This window comes from Erythrolamprus reginae, chromosome 2 (genome assembly GCF_031021105.1).
Source record: "Erythrolamprus reginae isolate rEryReg1 chromosome 2, rEryReg1.hap1, whole genome shotgun sequence".
In the NCBI taxonomy this organism is placed as follows: Eukaryota; Metazoa; Chordata; class Lepidosauria; order Squamata; family Dipsadidae; genus Erythrolamprus; species Erythrolamprus reginae.
The window spans coordinates 217,059,041-217,082,203 of NC_091951.1; the positions used below are offsets into that span (position 1 = coordinate 217,059,041).

At 47.0% G+C, this 23,163-nt stretch overlaps 1 protein-coding gene across 4 annotated transcripts in view; it reads right to left on the reverse strand.

Moving 5' to 3' along the window:
- Positions 1-23,163, reverse strand: part of PHC1 (polyhomeotic homolog 1) — a 250,073-nt gene that overhangs the window by 74,610 nt on the left and 152,300 nt on the right. For all 4 annotated transcript variants that reach the window (XM_070741838.1, XM_070741840.1, XM_070741842.1 and 1 more), the window contains 2 exons: positions 11,431-11,639; positions 8,570-8,684 (listed from right to left, as the gene is read on the reverse strand). In XM_070741838.1, the coding sequence (XP_070597939.1) occupies positions 8,570-8,684; positions 11,431-11,639 (324 nt within the window). The remainder of the gene's footprint in view (positions 1-8,569; positions 8,685-11,430; positions 11,640-23,163) is intronic.

Sequence of the window (23,163 nt, forward strand, 5' to 3'; positions counted from 1 at the left end):
ATCTCGTTCTTCCCCTGTTCTTCCCTCTTTGACTTTGCCTTCCTCTATAACCCTTGTACAGCTCCAACAATACTTGGGATCGCTGAATTGGGCCCGCCCTTACATGGGATTCACAACCTCTCAGTTGACCCCTCTCTTTTCTGCTTTGGCAGGGGCTTCCTCCCCCTCGGACTTTATCCACCTCACCCCTGAGCAATTGGACACGCTGGCCGAGGTCAATCATGCGCTGCGTGTCAAATGGGTGGATAGGTGCCAGAAGAACACCCCCGTCTCTTCTTTTGCTTAACACTCCCTCTATTTCTACTGCTTATATTATTCAAGTATTGCCCTCATCAGTTTAGATCATTGAATGGATTCATCTTCCGCACACACCCCGGAAAACTATTTCCTCTCGTTTTTCATTATACTCTCTTTTAATTGTTCGCCGCCGCCGCTGTTTAATGCTCAAGGGTTTTAAGCCAGTTTCACTTTATGTTCCCCTTCCCCTTCCCATGTGGGAATCTTTGTTTTCTCAATGTATAGACCTCCAAATGGCCCTTGTGGACTGGCCTGGTCAGGTTTTATATCATCTACCTACGGAAACTTGCATTCAATTAATTCAGTTGGTCCCCGTCTGCTTTAATACTTGTATGCAAGACCAACCTATCCTGCAGGCATTAACTGTTTTCACTGACAGGACAAAAACCAGGGGAGTCTGTGTTTTTCAAAGGAATGGCCAATGGGTTATACATCACACCCCGGCCCAAACCTCTGCTCAATGCGCAGAATTGGCCGCTTCCATTTTGGCCTTTCAGAAGCTAACTGATACACCTTTTAATCTCATTGTGGACTCGTACGTTTCCCAGATAATTTTTAATATTTTTGATGCCTATTTGTCCCCAGCTGTCGACAGCTCCGTAATGGCCCTGTTTTTGACTCTCCAGCAGCTTGTTATGACAAGGACTGCCCCCTTTTTTGTCACCCACATACCTAGTCACCAGCCCTTCCCGGGAATGCTAACCAAGGGCAATGACGCTGCCGATCAGACTGCATGATCACCCGCTGTTTTTTCCTTGTCTTCCCCAACCCCATGGGAGAGCCACTCCTACTTTCATCAAAATGCCAAGGCTCTCACCAAACAATTCATTATCTCAAAAGCTGAAGCCTCGGCCATTGTCCAGCAGTACCCCACATGTAGTAAACATGCTAACTCTATCCCCACGGGGGTTAACCAGCATGGTCTTGAGGCTTCACAAATTTGGCAGATGGACATTACACAATTTCAACCTTTTGTGCCCTGGAAATATTTGCATGTTTCCATCGATACTAATTTTGGTTTTATTATGGCCTCCCCACAAAGGGGTGAAGCCACTAAACATGTCATCAACCATTGTATTCGTACCTTTGCAACAATGGGACACCCTAAAGAACTTAAAACTGACAATGGCCCCGCCTACACTAGTTCAGCCTTTGCGCAATTTTGCAACACTTGGGGTATCATGCACAATTGTCAGGGTCAAGCGATAGTGGAGAGAGCTAACTTGACCGTAAAACGGGCACTTGAAAAATTAAAAACGGAGAAAATCCCTCCTGGCCTCCCGTCCTTGCAAAATCAATTAAACAGAGCACTTTTTACTCTTAATTCTTTGAACTTAACTGGGTCCTTCACTCCCTCTACTGCCGCCCAGCGATATTTTGATGCGCATGAATCTTTGCCTCTCCGTCCCCCGTTTATTACAAGTTACTTCCAGATCTGACCCGGAGAGGCCCTGCGGATCTCATCACCTGGGGCCGAGGTTACGCAGCGGTACAACTAGAGGATCGTGTTTTGTGGGTTCCTGGACGACACGTACGCCCATTTTTACCAAAAATTAAGGAACAAAAGGAATCCCTCTCTGAGTGCTGTATATTCAATTGATGATGTCTGCATCAGCTACAGAGGATGTTTCCATACCGGTCCAGGAATCCGGACTGCATCACCCTCCAACTTATAATGAAGTTTTTCCTGATCCTCCAGACTATCTTCCACCACGGGGATGCCCTTTCCTGCGCTTTCGTAAATGCCCCTCCCATGTTACCCTATGGGATGAATTAAATGGACCCATGTCATGTATGTCATTTTTCTTGCATGTTCTTATTTTTATATTGTGTCTCCTGTGCATATTTCTTTTTGTTGCCTGTTCCCGTGCTCCCACTTATACCCACTCTAAGCGTTCTGTGGACCTGCAACAACGATTGGATTATAATATCTGGTTACATCTTGCAAATATTTCAAATGTATCTACATTTTGTTTGATGCAAACTGTTGACATGCATATGATTCTTGGAAATTGTTTGATTCCTGTATATATCTCCCTTTCTGTATTCCTTAATGACTCCTCTTTGTCAATGTTTTTAATTGCTCAGCAACTACAATATACCCAGTCTTACGATTGGGGTCCCACATTCTATCATCTCCCCTCTGGAGCAGTGTCATTATACACCCCTTACGTTGCCACAGGAGCGAACGTGACGTGTGCCTGTATTGTAAATTGTTCTACTCACAGGTCTCGCCCACACTGCCTGAAAACGTCATCTGCCACATGGGAGCATAATTGCTCAGCCATTCAAAATATGTAATTTGCCTATGATCATGTGTTGCTGCCTCCAGGATGGTTTTTCACATGTGGCGATAGAACCTTCAACTATATTCTTGCAAATTTGTCTGAAACCATTTGTAGTCTTAGTCGCCTGACCCTTTTTCCTTCCACGCAGGAGGTACTTGTGTCCATAGTTCCCTCTAAGCTGAGCAGTGAGCAATCACTCACTTAAAAATCATCATCAACTCAGAGTTTTCCAAACCTGCCCAGAAGCCGAGAGGGAAAGAGTGAGAGGGAAGGAGAGAGGAAGAGAGGAAGAGAAACAGATAGAAAAAAGAGAGGAAGGAAAGGAGAAAGAAAAAGAATGGGAGTAAGGAAGAGAGAAAGAAAATCAAAATCTAGTTTGAAACTAGCTCAACTATTTAAGTGGCATTTTGATATTGATAGAGTTGCCCTATTATGAGCTCACTGTTATAGACATACAGTACAGTATTTTATTTTGAAATTCTCTTAAGGCAAAACAGGATGGGTTTTTTATTTGTTTGTTTGTTTGTTTGTTTGTTTATTTATTTATTATTTCTGTGCCGCCCAGTCCCGAAGGGACTGTCGCTCAGACACTATACTTTTCCGCCCACCCCCCCAAAAAATTAGAGGGAACACTGCTTGTGTTACCATGACATTAATAATATTGCATTATTGAATAAAGGTGAATATATTTCTTTAACTGCTTCACTTGTAGGGGTGCCTGCATTAGCACTGTATAATCAGCGTTTGATAGGAAAGCTTGCTTGTGCCTTGGCAAAAAATATTAATTAATTTATTTATTTATTTATTATTTGGATTTGTATGCAACCTCTATTGCCTTGGCTGCTTTAAATGAAGAACAATCTGACTTAAGACATGCTATATTAGATAACAGAGCTGCCATAGATTTTTTACTGTTACTCCACCATCAGGGCTGTCAGACAGTTAAAATATGTGTTGTTTCAATCTCACTGACAATTCTGCTACCATAGAAGAACAACTAAGGCAAATGAAGCATTTAGTGGATAATATAGACACAGATATATATTACCCAATTGGTGGAATGCTCTATGGTCATGGCTTCCTGATGGCTCTTGGTTAAAGTTAATTTTTATGTATATGATTGGCATCATTTCAGTTGCTATATTGATATGTTGTTTTATCCAATGTACAGTGATCTCTCGATTAGCGCGGGGGTTACGTTCCAAGACCTCCCGCGCTAACCGATTTCCGCGTTATACTGGATGCGGAAGTAAAAAACCTTCTGCGCATGTGCGCCATTTTTTTTCATGGCCGCACATGCGCAGATGGTGGAGTTTGCGTGTGGGCGGCGGGGAAGACCAAGGGAAGATTCCTTCAGCCGCCCAACAGCTGATCTGCTCCGCAGCGCGGAAGCAGCGAGGAGCCGAAGATGGGGTAAAGGCAAAGGGGAAACCCCATCTTCGGCTCCTCGCTGCTGCCGCGCTGCGGAGCGGATCAGGTGTTGGGCGGCTGAAGGAAGCTTCCCTTGGTCTTGCCGCTTGCCAGTCCACACACGCCCCCCTGGATGAGCCGGCCACAGGGGCGAGGGGTGGGGATGAAGGGGCAGGAGCAGCCAGGGAAGAAAATTTCAATGAATGACAATTTTGTTTAAATCACAAATGCGATTAACGTGAGCACAATATTCATATCCAAATAAACCTCCAACCAAAACATAAAGAGAAGGTAGTATTTGGATGGTACCTGATTAGAGTAATCCTCAAGTTCCTTTCGGCCGAGCAGCCAGGGAAGTCGAGCCAGGCGTGGCGGCGGCCTGCGCCGATGTTCCCCGCTGCGACGGAAGGCAGTCGCTTGGCTAGGGAGGCTCGGCCGAAAGCGGCTGGAGCGGCAGAGCCGAGCACGCCTTCCGCCCGGGAAGTCCTGCCCCTTCATCCCCACCCCTCGCCCCTGTGGTCGGCGGGAATGAAAGGGCAGGACTCCCTGGGTGGAAGGCGTGCTCGGCTCTGCCGCTCCAGCCGCTTTCGGCCGAGCAGCCAGGGAAGTCGAGCCAGGCGTGGCGGCGGCCTGCGCCGATGTTCCCCGCTGCGACGGAAGGCAGTCGCTTGGCCGGGGAGGCTCGGCCGAAAGCGGCTGGAGCGGCAGAGCCGAGCACGCCTTCCACCCAGCGATTGTTCCGCTGCCGCCAGCATGGCCTGGCTGGCAGCGGAAAATGTAACGGAGCCCACGGGGGATTCGCCTTCCTCCCACCCGCAGCCGAGACTGATTGTGGGCTCCTTCGCAACCTCGGAGAGCTTCCGGGGCAGGGAGGAAAGCGAATGCCACGGGGCTGGGCTCGGCTCCCCCCTCGGCTCCCCCCCTTACCAGCCCCGCCGCGGAAGGCTCCATTCTGTTCCCTGCCGGCCCGATTGAGCGGCCGGCGGTCTCCATTCAGGGAACAGAATAAAAAAAATTTTTTTTTAAAAAATTTTTTAAAAAAAAAAATTTTTTTTTTAAATAATATTTTAATATTTTATTTTTAAAATAATATTTCTTGAAAAACCGCGTTGCAGCGTTTCGCGCTAATCGAGAACGCGCAAGTCGAGGGACCACTGTATTCCTTCATTACTGTCTATGTGTCGCTCTATTTTTGTTCATGATGAGTCTGCTCGACCCCTCATGGCCTCCCTGGAACCCTACTATGATGATCCAGCACAAATGAAACAGCCTTTTCACCTCTCCAGTGATGAAGAAATAAAAACAGAGCACTAATATAGGTGCTTGCGTTCAAAGAAAAATAAAAAGGAGGAGATGTAGCCGATGTAGCATACCAATGTAGCATATACGTTAGGATAGGATTCTAGCATAATATGCCTTGCTCACCTTGATTCCATTATAACCAGGACAGGACTACACATATTTCACATAATCAGTCTGCACTTCTGGTGGAAACTACTAAAGGAAATAGCCGACTATAAAACGGTTCAACAACATCCCCCTGATAACAAGTATACATCATTCAAGGATGAAAGGCTGCGTTGTCAAAGGATGCAATATGCATTGCCTGGAGTAAACAGGATGAGGCCATGATGAAAGGCCTTGCTTTTGGTAAACAGGAGATTGGCTGTGATAAAGACAAATGAATCAAGGAAATTAGCTGTGAGAGACATTTGTTCAAAGGAAACTATTCAAGGAAATTGGTTACATGACATATGGTGATAGGAAGGACTTGAAAGTTGTATTGGATGTTTGTATATCAGTTGACATGTACATGTAATCATTCCCATTTGCATATGCTCCCAATAAAAGGAAGCGCACAGCTCAACACTCTGTCACTTCACCCAGAGAGAAATGTGTCCAAGTCTTCTTTCTAGGATTGGTGTTCGTGAGTGACTCGCCTGGCTGGGGGGGTGCTCTGAATCCCTCTGAGACATCGTTCCCCTCAGAGATTTTGCAGCACCTCAGAAGACAGGGTGGTTGCCATGCTCCTAGATGAGAACTTTGCGGCATGCAAGGTAACGTCCACGGAGAATTCTGCTGCTGCTAGTAGTTTGTTTAAGTCCTGCCGCAGGCAACCATCCTGAGGCCCCCGCCTGGCCTGCACCTCCTGAATCCACATGATGGACACTCTGTTGAAGAAAGATGCTGCAGATGCGGCTCGGAGGGCCCACGCTGACATCTGGTGAGTTTTTCGTAAGAGCATCTCAGCCCTCCTATCGTCTGGTTTGAGACTGCTGTCTCAGATGGCACCACAGCATTGGACACCAGCGTGGCCACTGGCTTATCCATGGGCGGAAACTGCAACAGGTTCTCTATTTCGTTGTTGAAGGTGCAAAACCTCCATTCCACTGCTGGGTGTGGCCATGGGTGTTTTATGTTCTCAAGGAAGATTTCCTACGCCGGCTCTTTAAACAGTGTGGCCGAATTTCTAATGGCGTCCCCTGCATCAGCGGGCCTGGTAGAACCGGGCAAATCCACAACTTGTTTGGCCTTATGTAAAAGGATCCTGAAGAGCGAAAGTTTAAAGAGGCCAGCAAAGGCTGGCTGTTCAGGAAAGTTGCTTTCATCCTCAGATAAGTCGTTGTCTTGGTCACTGCCTTCCTCCAACAGAGATGTATCCCCCGCCATTGAACCCAACCCAGATGGTGCTGACCAGAAGTCTCTAGATTGGGCCGGGCGTGGTGGCAGAAATGTAGACCATTGAACTCTAGCTGCCATGCCCTGCAAATACGCATTAGCAATAATACCCTGCAGCGACGGGGAGAAGTTCTGCCAAGCATCAGTCTGGGTTCTGAGACCTGCAGCTCTAGGCGTGAAAGTGATAAGGATAGGCGGGCCTTGCCCGCTGGATGCCCATATGCAGCTTGGTCAGCCGATCCAGGTCTCTTGGGCCTAGAATTAGGCAAAGGCATCGGTGGGGGTGGAAAGGACAATACCTGATGGTCAGGTGACCAGTCTCTTTCGGTCGCTGATCCCATGGGCCCCATCACAATTCTGGGAGAAAATGATCCCAATTGTGGCATTGGCTGAAAGGGGGGTATGGCTAGCATCAGTCCCCCAGAAGCAGAGCCAGAAGGGTTCAAGGGCGCTTCAAGTTGTTGTTCTAAGCCCTTAATCTTTGTCTCAGCTTCTTTGAGGGAAGAGGAAGATTGGGAGGATCTGGACTTGGCCTTTGTGCCAGATGATTTTTCCTTGCCTATAGAGGCCACAGGAAGTACCTGGGCCTGCTCCCCCCACAGGTTGCTTGGTTGGCCAGTCATATTGACAGGCTCATGACCAGTACAAGGGACAGTGTACTCACTAGTCATGTAATGAAACGCGGGAGAACAAGCTCTGATGCAGCTATTACTGCGAGGCACAGTATCAGGAATGGCTGTCATGAACTGAGGCTAACACGCCTGCGCTGCTCCTGGTCACCTGCCAGACCCTGAGAGCTCCTGCGGCACTCCAATAGTGCGCTGTAGTCAGGCAGAAGTCAACCCTGATGCTGTTTGGCGCGTTACCAGCTTTGCACCAAACAGCTGAGAAATCAAGCTGTCTTTCGTACTGCCACCTTCAAAATGGGGGGCGCACTGAGGAGAATCGATTGAGGGGCCTCCGAAGGCTCCCTTCCTCTCCTTGCAGCCAAGTGCAGTAATGTCGGCTTTAGAATCAGCTGAGAGGCGGCTCCCGTTCCCATCAGGTGCCTGCAGCATGCGCTTGATGCCGTTTCTGACTTCTGCTGTCTCCCACGGAGGGAGATCAGCTGAGAAGCGGTTCATCCAGGAATCATTGTCCCGCGCTTTCTAGCCCACAGGACTGCACCCTCTTCAGTGGATGGGGCGGACCCCCCCACCCTGGGGTGCAAAGGGCCAGGTATGGCCACAGAGGCCAGTGACCTGTGGCCCAACTTCTTTTCCGGGCAATACTCACTGGGAGAAGAGGCCCCATAAGGAGGACGTGGGGGGCGGTGCCCACAGAGGGCAGAGACCCCAGACCAAGATTCCTTACCTGTAAAGGAAATAGACACAACAGTAACTAACCATTCAATTTATTTAAAACTTTCCCCAAACCTCATTTTTTATACCAAAGTCAGAGGAAAAAACTCAGATTCCCTTTCCTTGACTGAGTTTTTAAAAACTGAGCTCCTGGGGTAGCTAGGGGGGGCGGTACTTGGTTAATGTTGACGGAGGGAGGGAGGGTGGGTGCACATACACCCCATGGGACAGGCTCAGGGTTTTATTTTATTTTCTTATCAGTGGTCATCTGTTGCCTCTCGCTTGCTCTCTCTCTCTCCTGGCCAAAAGAGTGTCCGCTGCAAAAAGAGCAGTTCCCAGCATGTTTCTCCCCCCCCCCTTTTCTCCAGAAAATAGTTGGGGGGAACCTTACTTTGGGAGTGACTTATTTCAGCGCATGCATTGAAAAATCAGATTTATCTTATTATGGGGATATGTATTATTTTCAGAGAAACATGGTGTTAGGAAAAAATAACTCATAATAACCATGATGCAAGATTTATTTCTATCTACTCTTAGTTCTCAGCAAACACTCACCAACTGTTAAACTTTCTACTCCAGGAGAGTTGCTGGGTTGGTTGTTAGACTGCCTAGAAGGAGTGGCTCCTTGAAGAGGCTTTTCAAAGTCTTTAAGGAACTGAGAGTAGCCCACCTGCATTCAAGAGAAGAGAAACAAAAAACTTGCATTTAGCTTCATTGACAGCATTTACCTTTTACATGCCTCATTAGGTGGGCTACAGGATTACAACAATTTTTCTCTCCGGCGTTGATAGTATCAGCTAGGTTCACATGGACCTCATTCTGGCACGTATGGAAGGGCAAAGAAGAATACATAGCTTAGTCATGTTATATCGTAATTTATCTTATTTATCTTATATCTATCTATCTATCTATCTATCTATCTATCTATCTATCTATCTATCTATCTATCTATCTATCTATTTATCTCTATTTGATTTGTATGCTGCCCCTCTCCGAGGACTCAGGGCAGCTCACAACATATCAAACAATATACAATGTACATATTTAAAAATCAATTAATATCAGTAAAAAACTTTAAAAACACCAATAACATATAAAATCATTCATTCCCATTCACACCGCAAGACATGTACACTTGTCGGTCAAGGGCTAAGGTCTAGACCAGTGATGGCAAACCTTTTTTTCCTCAAGTGCTGAAAGAGCATGCATGCACACTATCCCGCATGAACGAGTACCTACACCCATAACTCAATGCCTGGGGATGGCAAAAACAGCTTTCCCTGCCCCCTGGAGGTCAGAAATGGCCAGTTTCCCAACTTCTGGAGGGCCAAGTAGGCTTATGTTTCACCCTCCACAGGCCCCAAAGGCTTCCCTGGAGCCGGGGGAGGGTAAAAATGCCTTCCCCATCCCCCCGGGAGGCTCTTTAGAACAGTGTTTCCCAACCGGTGTGCCGCAGCACACTGGTGTGCCGCGAGACATGGTCAGGTGTGCCGCGAAGAAATAAGCTCAGCTTCTGGTCTCGCAACTTTTTGCGAAGAGAAAAAAGTTGTGAGACCGGAAGCTGAGCTTGCTTCTTTGCGCCTTCCAAGTTTTCCAGCAGCTGCGGCGCCCCGCCCGGCTGGAGCTTCCCTGTCAGCAGGTGAGCTTTGGGGCTTGGTGGGAGGGCAGCGGCAGCGGGAGGGCGGCACGCAGTGGGAGGGTGATGGCGGCGGCAGCAGCAGCGGCAGCGGGCAGGAGCCATGCCGTGGGGCGGTGGCAGGGTGGTCCCTCTCTCTCTCCCCCTCTCTTGCTTTCTCTTTCTCTCCCCCCCCTCTCCCTCTCTCTTTCTCCCAGTAGCCGTGGGGCGACATCAGGGTGATCAGCTGTGAGGCGGAGCTACGGAACAGAGGAACAGAGGCACTGACGGCGGCGGCTGGAAATGCTGGAATTGCGTGGCTGGCACTTGCCTGCTGGCTGGACCAGGACGGAGGCTCAAGCCCCACGTCCATGCCCAGCGCAACGCCAGAAATGTACGGCATCTAGCCACCGCCGTCTGTGCCTCCGTTCTGGAGCTCCGCTTCACAGCTGATCACCCTGCCGTCGCCCCACGGCTACTGGGAGAAAGAGAGAGGGAGAGAGGGGGGAGAGAAAGAGAAAGCAAGAGAGGGAGAGAGAGGAAGAGAGAGGAAGAGAGGGGGGAGAGAAAGAGAAAGATATAGCAAGAGAGGGAGAGAGAGAAAGAGAGGGAGAGAGATAGCAAGAGAGGTAGAGAGAGGAAGAGAGGGGGGATAGAAAGAGAGAGAAAGAGATAGCAAGAGAGGGAGAGAGGGGGGAGAGAGAAAGAGATAGCAAGAGAGAGAGAGAGAAAGGGGAGAGAGGGGGAGAGAAAGAAGGAGAGAGAGGGGGGAGAGAAAGAGAGAAAGCAAAAGAGAGAGAGAAAGAGAGATAGCAAGAGAGAGGGGGGAGAGAAAGAGAGAAAGCAAAAGAGAGAGAGAGAAAGAGAGATAGCAAGAGAGAGAAAGAGAGAGGGGAAGAGAGAAAGAAAGACAGCAAGAGAGAGAAAGCAAGAGAGAGAGAGAAAGAGGGGGGAAGGAGGGTGAGGGAAAGACAGAGAGAGGGAAGGAGGGCAAAAAAGAGAGGAAGGAAGGGAGAAACAAAGAGATGGAGAGAGAGGGGGAAGAAAGAGGAGGGAAGAGAGAGAGAGAGAGAGAAAGAGGGAGAGAGAAAAATAGAGTGAAAGGGAGGAAGAGAGATATTTTTTGTCCAAACTTTTTTTTACACACACACACCCGCCCCCTGCCCCCGCTCAATGTTCCCCAGGATTTTGTAAATGTGAATAATGTGCCGCGGCTCAAAAAAGGTTGGGAAACACTGCTTTAGAAGTCAAAAATGCCCTCCTAGAGCCTGTGTGAGCCAAAAATCAGCTGGCCAGCACACACATGCATGTTGGAGCTGAGTTAGGGCAACGGTTAGTGTGCCAGCAGATATGGCTCTGCGTGCCACCTGTGCCACCCGTGCCATAGGTTCGTCATCACTGCCCTAGACTATAGTCTAATTCTTTATTCCATTCACCTTTTTAAAGTTCTATATCAAATTAATTCACCACAATAGCATTTTATAGAGGGCAATTATAATGGTTTTGGGGTTACAAAATTTCATGTTTGTAGTCGATTATATTTATTAGGCTAAAAATGTCACAGGTCTAAATTACAACATCAATAGATGTTGTCATTGTAAATACTGCCACTAAGCCACATTAGCAAAATAATACTTGTAATGCAAAAAAATTATAAACATTCATCATTTTCATCTACTCATTGCCTCCTTATCATTTTTTCCCACATATATTCCCCCATAATTCTGAGATTTATATTAGCCCATAGGATCAACTTTGTGTGACAAAAAGAATCAAAATGATACAATAACAACCTTCTTACCGGGAAAGGCTCTGCCCCTTCTTGAATGACAAACCCCTCTATGATATGTGTAAGAATCTGAGGCTTGACAATGGCTTGTGGAGGTTTGGAATCTCCAGTCTGACGTGACAGCACAGCCAAAGTAGGAACAGAAGCAAATGTTGGATTTGCAGAGTTGGGGTCACTTGGAGATGCATTTAGAGTACCACTGGTGAAAGAGTCAGTCTTCTCTAAAATAGAAACACCATTAACAAACTAAATTTTAAAATTGCTGTATATTTAACAAAAAGGATTTGTTTTATAAAGATTAAATCCACGTATTCAATGTTAAATGTGTGGGAATTCCAGGTATTCATTGTTAAATATGTGGGAACTGCATACACTGTTGACCCTATATACAGTATATTTATTTAGTTAGCTGTCATATTATTTCATTGATTGAAATAAAAAATTGAAACATTGAAAATGATAAAACAAAACTTAAAAAAACAAATAACAGGTGATGTTAATGGAGTCACTAGTTTTCTTGTCCCCCAGGATTTTCAAGCATAACCAAGTCTTAGACCTTTAAAAACTCAGACATGATGGAGACATTATCATTATATTTGTTAAACAGTATTCAATCCCTTTGCAGAATTTGAAAATTCAGTACCAGTTAGGATGGATGATGTAGCAGGATAATTAGTACTTATGACAATTTCTTCCAAGAGGATCTCACATTTTGATTTCAACTTTTTTCATAAAAGTTTTTTTTAACATTTTGAAACATGTCAAAGTTTCATTTTCAATTGAACAGTGTGTTGTCTAGATATAAATAGTTTGAAAGATAGTAATCATAATGTTGATAGCAATATTCATTACACTGATATTAATAATAAAAATAATAATCATATTTACTTATTTATTTAACAAATCTCCCTTATTTCATTAATTTTTTTCTTATATTTCCATGTTTCTAGCTTCGGTTTTTGTTATCTAACCATTGATAAAATAAATCCCATACAATAAAATATTCAGTTTGTTCCTTTTCCTTTTGTAATTTTTTAAAAAAATTCATCAAACTTATATAAACATCCACATATACTGGATATACCATAGTATATAACATCCATAGTTATATATTTCTATCCAAAATGCCATAAATATATTCCTTAATTTGCTCCTTTTATACTTTTATCTCCTGTCTGTTTTCCTTCCATGTATCATACAACTCCCCTCCATCTCTCTCTCTTACCTCTACCTTCTTTCTCCCTCCCCCCCTCTTTCTGCTTCCCTCCTCCCACTCTCCCCTTCCTATCTACTTCCCCTTCTCCCTCCGAACCTTTCCTGAGTACATCTAATTATAGTCCATTTTACGGTTAGCAGACAAGCAGTTCCAACATCAGAGCTATTCTTAAACTTATATTTTCCCTTTCTCTATATTTATATTTATAATATATTATTCTAGTTATATCTACTATTATTCTAATGCTACTTTCTTCCTCCTACTTTTGTTGCTTGGCTCTACCACCCTTAACCCTTTTCAACTTTCTTCCAAATTAATCGTTATAGCTAATCTTCCAAACAATCTCTTAATTTTGACCCGCTTGGGAAACTAAAAAACAGGGAAGAAATACAAAACAACAATAAAAGATGGATGATAGAACGAATATAAAAATCATTGTCTATACATGTATAAATATACTGCTCAAAAAAATAAAGGGAATACTCAAATAACACATCCTAGATCTGAATTAATGAAATATTCTTATTGAATACTTTGTTCTGTATAAAGTTGAATATGCTGACAACAAAAACACACAAAAATCATCAATGGAAATCAAATTTATTAACCAATGGTGGCCTGGATTTGGTGTCACACACAAAATTAAAGTGGATCCAACTTTGATGTACTGTAATGTCCTTAAAACAAGTCAAAATGAGACTCAGTATTGTGTGTGGCCTCCACACTTGCCAATTGAAAATCCATACTTTTCCCATTTATCTAGATCAATTGGAAGTCTGACACTTTTATCCCAGCTAATCATATTGTCTTTCACTATCTCCTCTTCTGTTTTATATCTAATTATTAATTTGTATATTTTGCCAATGAACTTTTCTGCCATGTTTCCTCTAATTTTTTTTCGGTGTGGGTGGAAAAGTATAGTGTCTGAGCAGCAGTCCCCTTGGGACTGGGCGGCATATATAAATATAAATATAAATATAAATAAATATAAATATATATGACGGTCTTGGTATATTCGGGTTTCTTCCCGTGTAGGATTTGGAAATTTCTGGCGACGTTTCGACGAGGTCTCACTCGTCATCTTCAGGCTGGTGTTTCTGTCCTTATTCTCAGGCGAACACTGCGAGACCTGAGCTGCCTTCCTTCTATAAATACTGGTGGCTGGGTGTGGTTTGATGGCTCAGCAATTGTCTGCTGTATAGAAACTTCCTGGTGAGTCAGTGGGGTAACATCTGGGGTCGTTGATGTAGCTGAGGTATGCTGATTAGTTAATGGTTGTAGATTAGGCGTGATATCCTGAATAGTTGGAACTTGCAGGCTACTTGATTGTTTTGCAATTTGTATTCTGAGTCTGGTTTCTATGGCTGGGATTCGTTTGAGAGCTGGTTTCCAGATGTCTGGTAAGCGGGAGGTATCATCCCGCTTGTTCATATTTTGGGGATGTTTTTCTATCTCGATGGCTTTTGCGGTTGGTTCGGGTCCGGATGGCCTGTTCCTGGAACGGGGGCTTCCCTGAACCTGAGGAGCTGTCGCCAAAGCTCCGGAGGCAAGGGATCGCCCCACAGCTCTGTAGAAGGAGAACCGGCCCTCGAACTCCGAGTGGCCTTGGCCATTTGTGATCCATCCAGACCAGTGAGAAGCAAGAAAATAAAATGAAGAAGAATCTGAGATTTTGAAAGAACAGCAAAAGCAGAAGGAGAGTACAAAAAGAGAAAAGAAGATTCAAGGTAAAATTTTATTATTAAATGATAAACTTGGAAGATTTGGACAAATTGAACTTTTTGAATTAATAAGGCGAAAAAAGAAAGTTTTTAAGGAAAAATTCGTATCCAGGGGGCGAAAAAGAACAGACGGCCGGAACTACTTTTTCTTTTTTTCTGTATTGAATTAAATCTTTTAAAATTGGAGACTGGATATAAATTTACATTTTATTTACAATTTGGAAGAGGATACTAAGCGATATGATTTAACAAAGATTTTAATGATTTTAATGAAGAATCAAATTACATCAAGTTTATAATAATGACAATTCCCGGTACTACTTTTTATCTGCGGAGGGATTATTTTTTTCTTTGTTGTTGACATTCATCTTAAAAACGGATCAAATTGACAAATAACTCAATATTTCAATGAACCATGTGATATTATTGATTGGTGATTTAAAATAAGAAGATTGGTACTGTTGGAGTGATTTCGACTGGATTAGCTGTTTTCCGGATTCTCGGCTTTGTTTGTTAAACCTGCTGCAAAGAGGAACTTTTACTTGGTCTTTTCCTTTACTGCTTTTGAGGATTTATTTCAACACTCACATTTGGAATTGGATTAAAATTACTTTTTCCTGATACTTTTGGATTAAAAGATTGGATTTTGGATTTTGGCTTAGTGTTTGAATTCGACTTGGATTAAATATTGGAGTACAGTGATCCCTCGAGTTTCGCGATCTCGAGTTTCGCGAAACGCTATATCGCGAGTTTTCTACCCGGAAGTAACACCACCATCTGCACGCATGCGTAGATGGTGGAGTTTGCATTACCGCCGGGCAGATCAGCTGCTAGGCGGCCAAAGGAACCTTCCCTGGGTCTTCCCGCCGGCATGGGGGGCTTCCTAGCACCCCCCGAACCCCCAACCCGGGTTTGGGGGGGTGCTAGGAAGCCCCCCATGCCGGGGGAGACCTTTTAAAACACCCGTGCCGCTTCCCAGCTGAGTCCTGAAGCCAAGCGCAGAAGTTCGCCTTTGGCGCTTGGCTTCAGGACTCAGCTGGGAAGGGCGCGGCTGTTTGAAAAGGTGGCAGTCGGCCTGGGGGGCTTCCCAGTACCCCCCCCAACCCTGTCTCCTGCCGCCGGTTTAGCCAGGAGAGGAGCGGCAAAGTGACTTGGAGGAATGGGAAACTCAAACCGCCCAGTTTCAGCTTTCCATTCCTCCACGTCACTTCGCCGCTCCTTCTGGCTGGTGGGGGGGGGGGGGAGTTAGGAAGGTTCTACTTCTCCCCACCAGCCAAAAACTCAAAGCCTGTCTCCTGCCACACAGTTTAGCCAGGAGAGCAGCGGCGAAGTGACTTGAAGGAATGGGAAACTCAAACCGCCCGGTTTCAGCTTTCCATTCCTCCACGTCACTTTGCCGGGGGAGTCTGGGAGGGAAGATGACGCGCCGGCAGCACAGGGGCGAGGGGTGGGAGGCAAAGCTCTGCGGGTACAGCCCCTTTCGGCCAAGCTTCCCCCCCCCCCGCCAAGCAGCCAGGGAAGCCGAGCCGGGCGTGGAACATCGGCGCGGGAGGCAGGAGACGATCGGGCGACCGGAGCAGCAGCGCCGCCGCCGCCACGCCCGGCTCGGCTTCCCTGGCTGCGTGGCCGGGGAGGCTTGGCTGAAAGTGGCTGGAGCCGCAGAGCTTTGCCTCCCCCCCCCTGTGCCGCCCGCGCGTCATCTTCCCTCCCAGACAAAAAGGCCACCCTTCGGCTCTGCAGTTTCAGTGGGGTTTCCCCGTTGCCCAGGGATTCCTGAACACACCACAGCCACCTCCGTTCGGGCGAAGGAATCCCTGGGCAACGGGGAAACCCCACTGAAACCGGGCGGGTTAAGCCTCCTTCGGCGACTGCGGAACTGCTTGCTGTCAACTTTGCACTGGGCAAAGAACTCTTCACCTCCCGCCAGGCACGGACGAAAGGCGTGGAAGTCTATTGTAGCAGCTGCTACAGCGGAGACATTTTGGGGGGGAGGCAGGAGGCAGGAGATCTGGCCCTTCACTTGCCCTCCCAGCAAAAGGCAAAGCCGCGCAGCTCCCCAGCCGCCAAAGGAGGCTTAACCCCACCCCTCTGTCCCACCCATCGCCCGTGGCCGGCAGAAAAGCGGGGATAGGCAGGAGGAGGTTATGCCGACCACGGGCGATGAGTGGGACAGAGGGGTGGGGTAAAGCCTCCTTTGGCGGCTGGGGAGCTGCGCGGCTTTGCCTTTTGCTGGGAGGGCAAGTGAAGGGCCAGATCTCCTGCCTCCTGCCTCCCCCCCCCCAATGTCTCCGCTGTAGCAGCTGCTACAATAGACTTCCACGCCTTTCGTCCGTGCCTGGCGGGAGGTGAAGAGTTCTTTGCCCAGTGCAAAGTTGACAGCAAGCAGTTCCGCAGTCGCCGAAGGAGGCTTAACCCGCCCGGTTTCAGTGGGGTTTCCCCGTTGCCCAGGGATTCCTGAACACACCACAGCCACCTCCGTTCGGGCGAAGGAATCCCTGGGCAACGGGGAAACCCCACTGAAACCGGGCGGGTTAAGCCTCCTTCGGCGACTGCGGAACTGCTTGCTGTCAACTTTGCACTGGGCAAAGAACTCTTCACCTCCCGCCAGGCACGGACGAAAGGCGTGGAAGTCTATTGTAGCAGCTGCTACAGCGGAGACATTTTGGGGGGGAGGCAGGAGGCAGGAGATCTGGCCCTTCACTTGCCCTCCCAGCAAAAGGCAAAGCCGCGCAGCTCCCCAGCCGCCAAAGGAGGCTTAACCCCACCCCTCTGTCCCACCCATCGCCCGTGGCCGGCAGAAAAGCGGGGATAGGCAGGAGGAGGTTATGCCGACCACGGGCGATGAGTGGGACAGAGGGGTGGGGTAAAGCCTCCTTTGGCGGCTGGGGAGCTGCGCGGCTTTGCCTTTTGCTGGGAGGGCAAGTGAAGGGCCAGATCTCCTGCCTCCTGCCTCCCCCCCCCAATGTCTCCGCTGTAGCAGCTGCTACAATAGACTTCCACGCCTTTCGTCCGTGCCTGGCGGGAGGTGAAGAGTTCTTTGCCCAGTGCAAAGTTGACAGCAAGCAGTTCCGCAGTCGCCGAAGGAGGCTTAACCCGCCCGGTTTCAGTGGGGTTTCCCCGTTGCCCAGGGATTCCTGAACACACCACAGCCACCTCCGTTCGGGCGAAAGAATCCCTGGGCAACGGGGAAACCCCACTGAAACCGGGCGGGTTAAGCCTCCTTCGGCGACTGCGGAACTGCTTGCTGTCAACTTTGCACTGGGCAAAGAACTCTTCACCTCCCGCCAGGCACGGACGAAAGGCGTGGAAGTCTATTGTAGCAGCTGCTACAGCGGAGACATTTTGGGGGGGAGGCAGGAGGCAGGAGATCTGGCCCTTCACTTGCCCTCCCAGCAAAAGGCAAAGCCGCGCAGCTCCCCAGCCGCCAAAGGAGGCTTAACCCCACCCCTCTGTCCCACCCATCGCCCGTGGCCGGCAGAAAAGCGGGGATAGGCAGGAGGAGGTTATGCCGACCACGGGCGATGAGTGGGACAGAGGGGTGGGGTTAAGCCTCCTTTGGCGGCTGGGGAGCTGCGCGGCTTTGCCTTTTGCTGGGAGGGCAAGTGAAGGGCCGGATCTCCTGCCTCCTGCCTCCCCCCCCCCCCAAATGTCTCCGCTGTAGCAGCTGCTACAATAGACTTCCACGCCTTTCGTCCGTGCCTGGCGGGAGGTGAAGAGTTCTTTGCCCAGTGCAAAGTTGACAGCAAGCAGTTCCGCAGTCGCCGAAGGAGGCTTAACCCGCCCGGTTTCAGTGGGGTTTCCCCGTTGCCCAGGGATTCCTGAACACACCACAGCCACCTCCGTTCGGGCGAAGGAATCCCTGGGCAACGGGGAAACCCCACTGAAACCGGGCGGTTTGGACTTTCCATTCCTCCAAGTCACTTCGCCGCTCGTGTCCTGGGTAAACCGGGCGGCAGGATACAGGCTTTGAGTTTTTGGCTGCAGGGGGAGGGAGTTAGGAAAATCCTACTTCTCCCCCCGCAGCCAAAAACTCGCAAGGTAAGGTTCGGGGCGGGGCGGGCGGGGCCCTTTTGTGCCAGTCGGGGAGGCGGCGGCGGCTGCAGCAGAGGCGGGCGGGGGAGGCCGGCCCGCCGGAGGGGCGATGCTGGCGGCGGAGACAGGCGAAGTCCCGCCCGCCCCCCGCCCGCTTGGCCCCGGGGGGCTGAAGGGAGCCAGGCGGGGGAGGGCGGGGGCTACTCGGTTCTTCCTCAGCCGGGGGTAGCCGGAGCGCCGGCCAGGCGGGGGCGGGCGAGGCGAGGGCTGCGGGGCGTGCCGGGCTCCAAGTTGCCGCGCTGCCTTTGTAAACCTGCCCGAGGGAGGCGAGGGAGCCCCTTTGTTGGCCGGCGGCCTGGCCGGCCCTTGGCGCGCGGTGCCCGCGGGGACTGCTGCGGCGGGGACTGCCCACTGCCTTCGCCCAGACCAGAGGCATCGCTCGGCTGGGTTTGCAGATCCGCGGAGGCATCGCCGAGGGCGGGCTGAGCGGCGCTGTGTTGGGAGCCCGTGCCGTGGGAGCGGGCGGCTTGGCCTCGCTGCGGCGGCGGCGGCTTTGCGGGTCCTCGCTGGCGGCCTCGCCGGGCGGAGGAGGCTGCGGGGCTTTCTAAAGGGAGGAAGAACTTGCTATCGAGCCTGCTAATGAAATCCAACCGGCGGAGGGTCTGAAATTCCACCCGAGGGGAAATGGGGGAAAAAAGCCCAGCCGGGAGCGCGGCGCCAGGCATTGTTCTCCGGACCCCTCCCGCAGCCTGGAGAGGGAAAGGGCCGCTGCGGGTTGGATTTCATTAGCAGGCTCGATAGCAAGTTCGATAGCGGCGGGCGAACGAGGCGAGCGGCGGGCGAACGAGGGGAGTGGGGGGCGAACGAGGGGAGCGGCGGGCGAACGAGGGGAATGGGGGGAGAACGAGGGGAGCGGCGGGCGAACGGGGCGAGCGGCGGGCGAACGGGGCGAGCGGCGGGCGAACGGGATGTGCGGCCGCCGAACGGGGCGAGCGGCAAACGGCGGGCGGGCATCAGCGAGGATCCGAGGCGGCGGGGAAGACCCAGGGAACGTTCCTTCGGCCGCCCAACAGCTGATCTGCTCGGTAGCGCGGCAGCAGCGAGGAGCCGAAGATGAGGTTTCCCCGTTGCCCAGGCAAAGGGGAAACCCCATCTTCGGCTCCTCGCTGCTGCCGCGCTACCGAGCAGATCAGCTGTTGGGCGGCTGAAGTAACCTTCCCTTGGTCTTCCCCACCGCCCACACGCAAACTTCACCATCTGCGCATGTGCGGCCATGAAAAAATGGCCGCACATGCGCAGATGGTGTTTTTACTTCCGCACCGCTATATCGCGAAAAATCGAGTTTCGCGAGGGGTCTTGGAACGGAACCCTCGCGAAACTCGAGGGATCACTGTACTGCACTATATAAAATTGGATTAATTCTACTCTTGGAACTATTTTGTACCTTGGAATATAGAAGATAATCATAAAAGAGAACTTCAATCAACTTCAACCAACACAGGGTTTTTGTATTTGACTGAATAATATTATTTTTCCTTTCTTTATTTCTCTTTTCTCCTTTCTTTTGTTCTATTTCTCTTGTTTTTTCTTTTTTCCCCTTTCCTCCTTAAGGTATTAGGAATATTAATATTAATAGAAATTTTAAATAGAATTAATTGACATAATGAATTGCTAAACCTCCCCTGGTTCCCCCTCCCTCCCCTGATGTGCTGTTTTTATTTCTTTTTTACTAAAAGCAATAATAACAATAATACATTTTTAGTAGGTAACGAAGTTTGCTAAAGTAAAAGAATACTTTTATACACGAACAGCTATTTGAATTAAAATTCTTTCTTTCTTTCTTTCCTACATCTGGCTATTTTCTCCTTTTCTCTTTGCTTTTATTTGACATTTAGTGATTTTATTATTGCAAATTTTATATTAACAAATAAGATGTTTTTATGTAATTAATGATTATATATTGTTACCTTAAAATAGATTGAAAGTTTTTAAAGCAAGATTTAGTGTATATTTTTAGCATTGATAAACTATAAAGATAAACTATAAAGTGGGTTAAGTGGTAGCAAAGGAGATAATATACAAATATATTTTTTAGATCTTTTTTTACTACAGTCTTGATAATCTTGATATACTATTTTCTCTGTGGTACTTAGAAATTTGGGTAAATTTTTTTAGTAAATATAAGCAGTAAATATAATTTACTCTCCTGCAGAACATAAGAATGCATTAAGGAAAAAAGAAAAAACCTCCTCCCTTTTCAAACACTTCAAAACTACAGGACATGAAATTAATTTTGACAGTACCAAATTAATTTCCAAAACAGAACACTACAGCAAAAGAATAATCATGGAAGCCATCGAGATAGAAAAACATCCCCCAAATATGAACAAGCGGGATACCTCCCGCTTACCAGACATCTGGAAACCAGCCCTCAAACGTATCCCAGTCATAGAAACCAGACTCAGAACACACATTGCAAAGCAATCAAGTGGCCTGCAAGTTCCAACTACTCAGGATATCACGCCTAATCTACAACCATTAACTAATCAGCATACCTCAGCTACATCAACGACCCCAGATGTTACCCCACTGACTCACCAGGAAGTTTCTACACAGCAGACAATTGTTGAGCCATCAAACCACACCCAGCCACCCAGTATTTATAGAAGGAAGGCAGCTCAGGTCTTGCAGTGTTCGCCTTAGAACAAGGACAGAAACACCAGCCTGAAGATGACGAGTGGGACCTCGTCGAAACGTCGCCAGAAATTTCCAAATCCTACACAGGAAGAAACCCGAATATACCAAGACCGTCATACCTGTACCCGTGAAAATCTACGAAAACAAATATATATATATGACGGTCTTGGTATATTCGGGTTTCTTCCCATATAGGATTTGGAAATTTCTGGCTTCGGGTTTCTTCCCATGTAGGATTTGGAAATATACCAAGACCATCATACCTGTACCCGTGAAAATCTACGAAAACATATATATGTATAAATTAAATTAATAAAAAATTAACCATCAGAGGGGTAAGGAAAGTCTACGGAGGAGCACTTTTTAAGAATAAACTAGGATGTCGAGTACATCCACATATACAAAGACTATCAAAAAACAAATTTTAACCTCTCCTACATCACCTCAAGTATCACCTCAACCATCTCCTGTACATCAAAGTGTCTCTGCAATCATGTCAGCCAAAGAAAAAGAGAAAGAAAAAGCACAAGCGCAACCTACTCTTCAAACAATACAGGAGACACTGAATGCAATGAAAGATTTTATGTTAAAATCCCAAGACGATGCAAGTCAACAACGTGAAGGCTTAAAGGCTGAAATAGGGGAACTGAAAGCAGATACGGGAGAGATGAAGGAGAAGATGAAAGAAATACAACAGATTTTGAAAGAAAGTGAACAAAGAATAAAGGCAGTAGAAGAAAAAACTGAAAAAGTAGAACAAAGAATGGATTACTTTGAAGATAGATCTGACTCTCTAAATAAAAGATACGACGAATCAATTACACATCTTGAAATTCAATGAGCATCCTACGGTTTGAGATTTCAGAATATAACAGAAGAAAAAGATGAAGATTTACAAGCAAAAATGGCAGAAATAGTTGGAGGAATCCTTCAGGTGGATCCTACGGAAATGATAAAAGAAATTGATGAAGTTTTTAGAGTACAAACTAGCTATGTACGCAGACATAACTTACCAAGAGAAGTCCATATCAAATTTGTTAGGAGAACCATAAGATACAACATTTTGAAATGGACAAGAAGTGAAAAACTACAAGACAGAGGAAAAGAAATTACAATACTGAAACAAGTTCCAAGAAGAGTAAGAGAAAGCAGAAGGGACTATTATTTTCTGATCAAAATTCTGATTAAAAAAAATATAACCTTTCGCTGGCTTATCCCAGAAGAACTCTCATTATATTGGCAATCACAAAGAGTTAAAATAGAAAATATTGAAGATGCAAGACAGTTTTATGAAACTAGTGAAATACGTAAATTCGAACAACCAATGAAAGAACTGCCAGAAAGAAAAGAAGATGAGTCAGGTGACACTGCCCAGGGGAGAGAGGAGGAATCAGGTGCGAAAAGAAAACAACCTCAGTGCGAATCGAAAGACCCCAAGAAATACTATAAATAATCATGTCGAAAGACTTTTAAAAAATTTCTGTGAATGTAAATGGACTGAACAAACTGAGAAAAAGGAAACAAATATTTGCTAAACTTAAAAAACAAAAAGCACAGATAGTAATATTACAAGAGGTTCATATTAAAAAGGCAAATCGGAAATTATTATTGAACCCAAAAATTGGAAATATGTATGCCGCATTGGCAGATCAAAGAAAAAGAGGGATAACTGTGTATACTGAAAACTCCATAAATTCCAAACATTTATATGCAGACCAAGAAGGTAGAATATTAATTGTTCAGATAAATATAGACCCGAAACCCCTTGTCATTGTCTCTATTTATGCTCCAAATGAAAATCAAATGACATTTTATAAGCAATTACACCAAAAAATAAATGAGTTAAATATTGAAAATATGATTTTAATAGGTGATTTTAACGCAATTTTGAATAGATTATTAGATCATTGGGCGGGGGGGGGGGGGAACCAGAAAAAGAAAAATATATTACCAACTACTTTTCAAAAAATAAAATCTGAACTATTACTAAATGATATTTGGAGGGAAAGACACCCACAAACTAGGCAATATACGTTTTATACAAACCCCCATAAAGTTTGGACAAGAATGGATATGGTT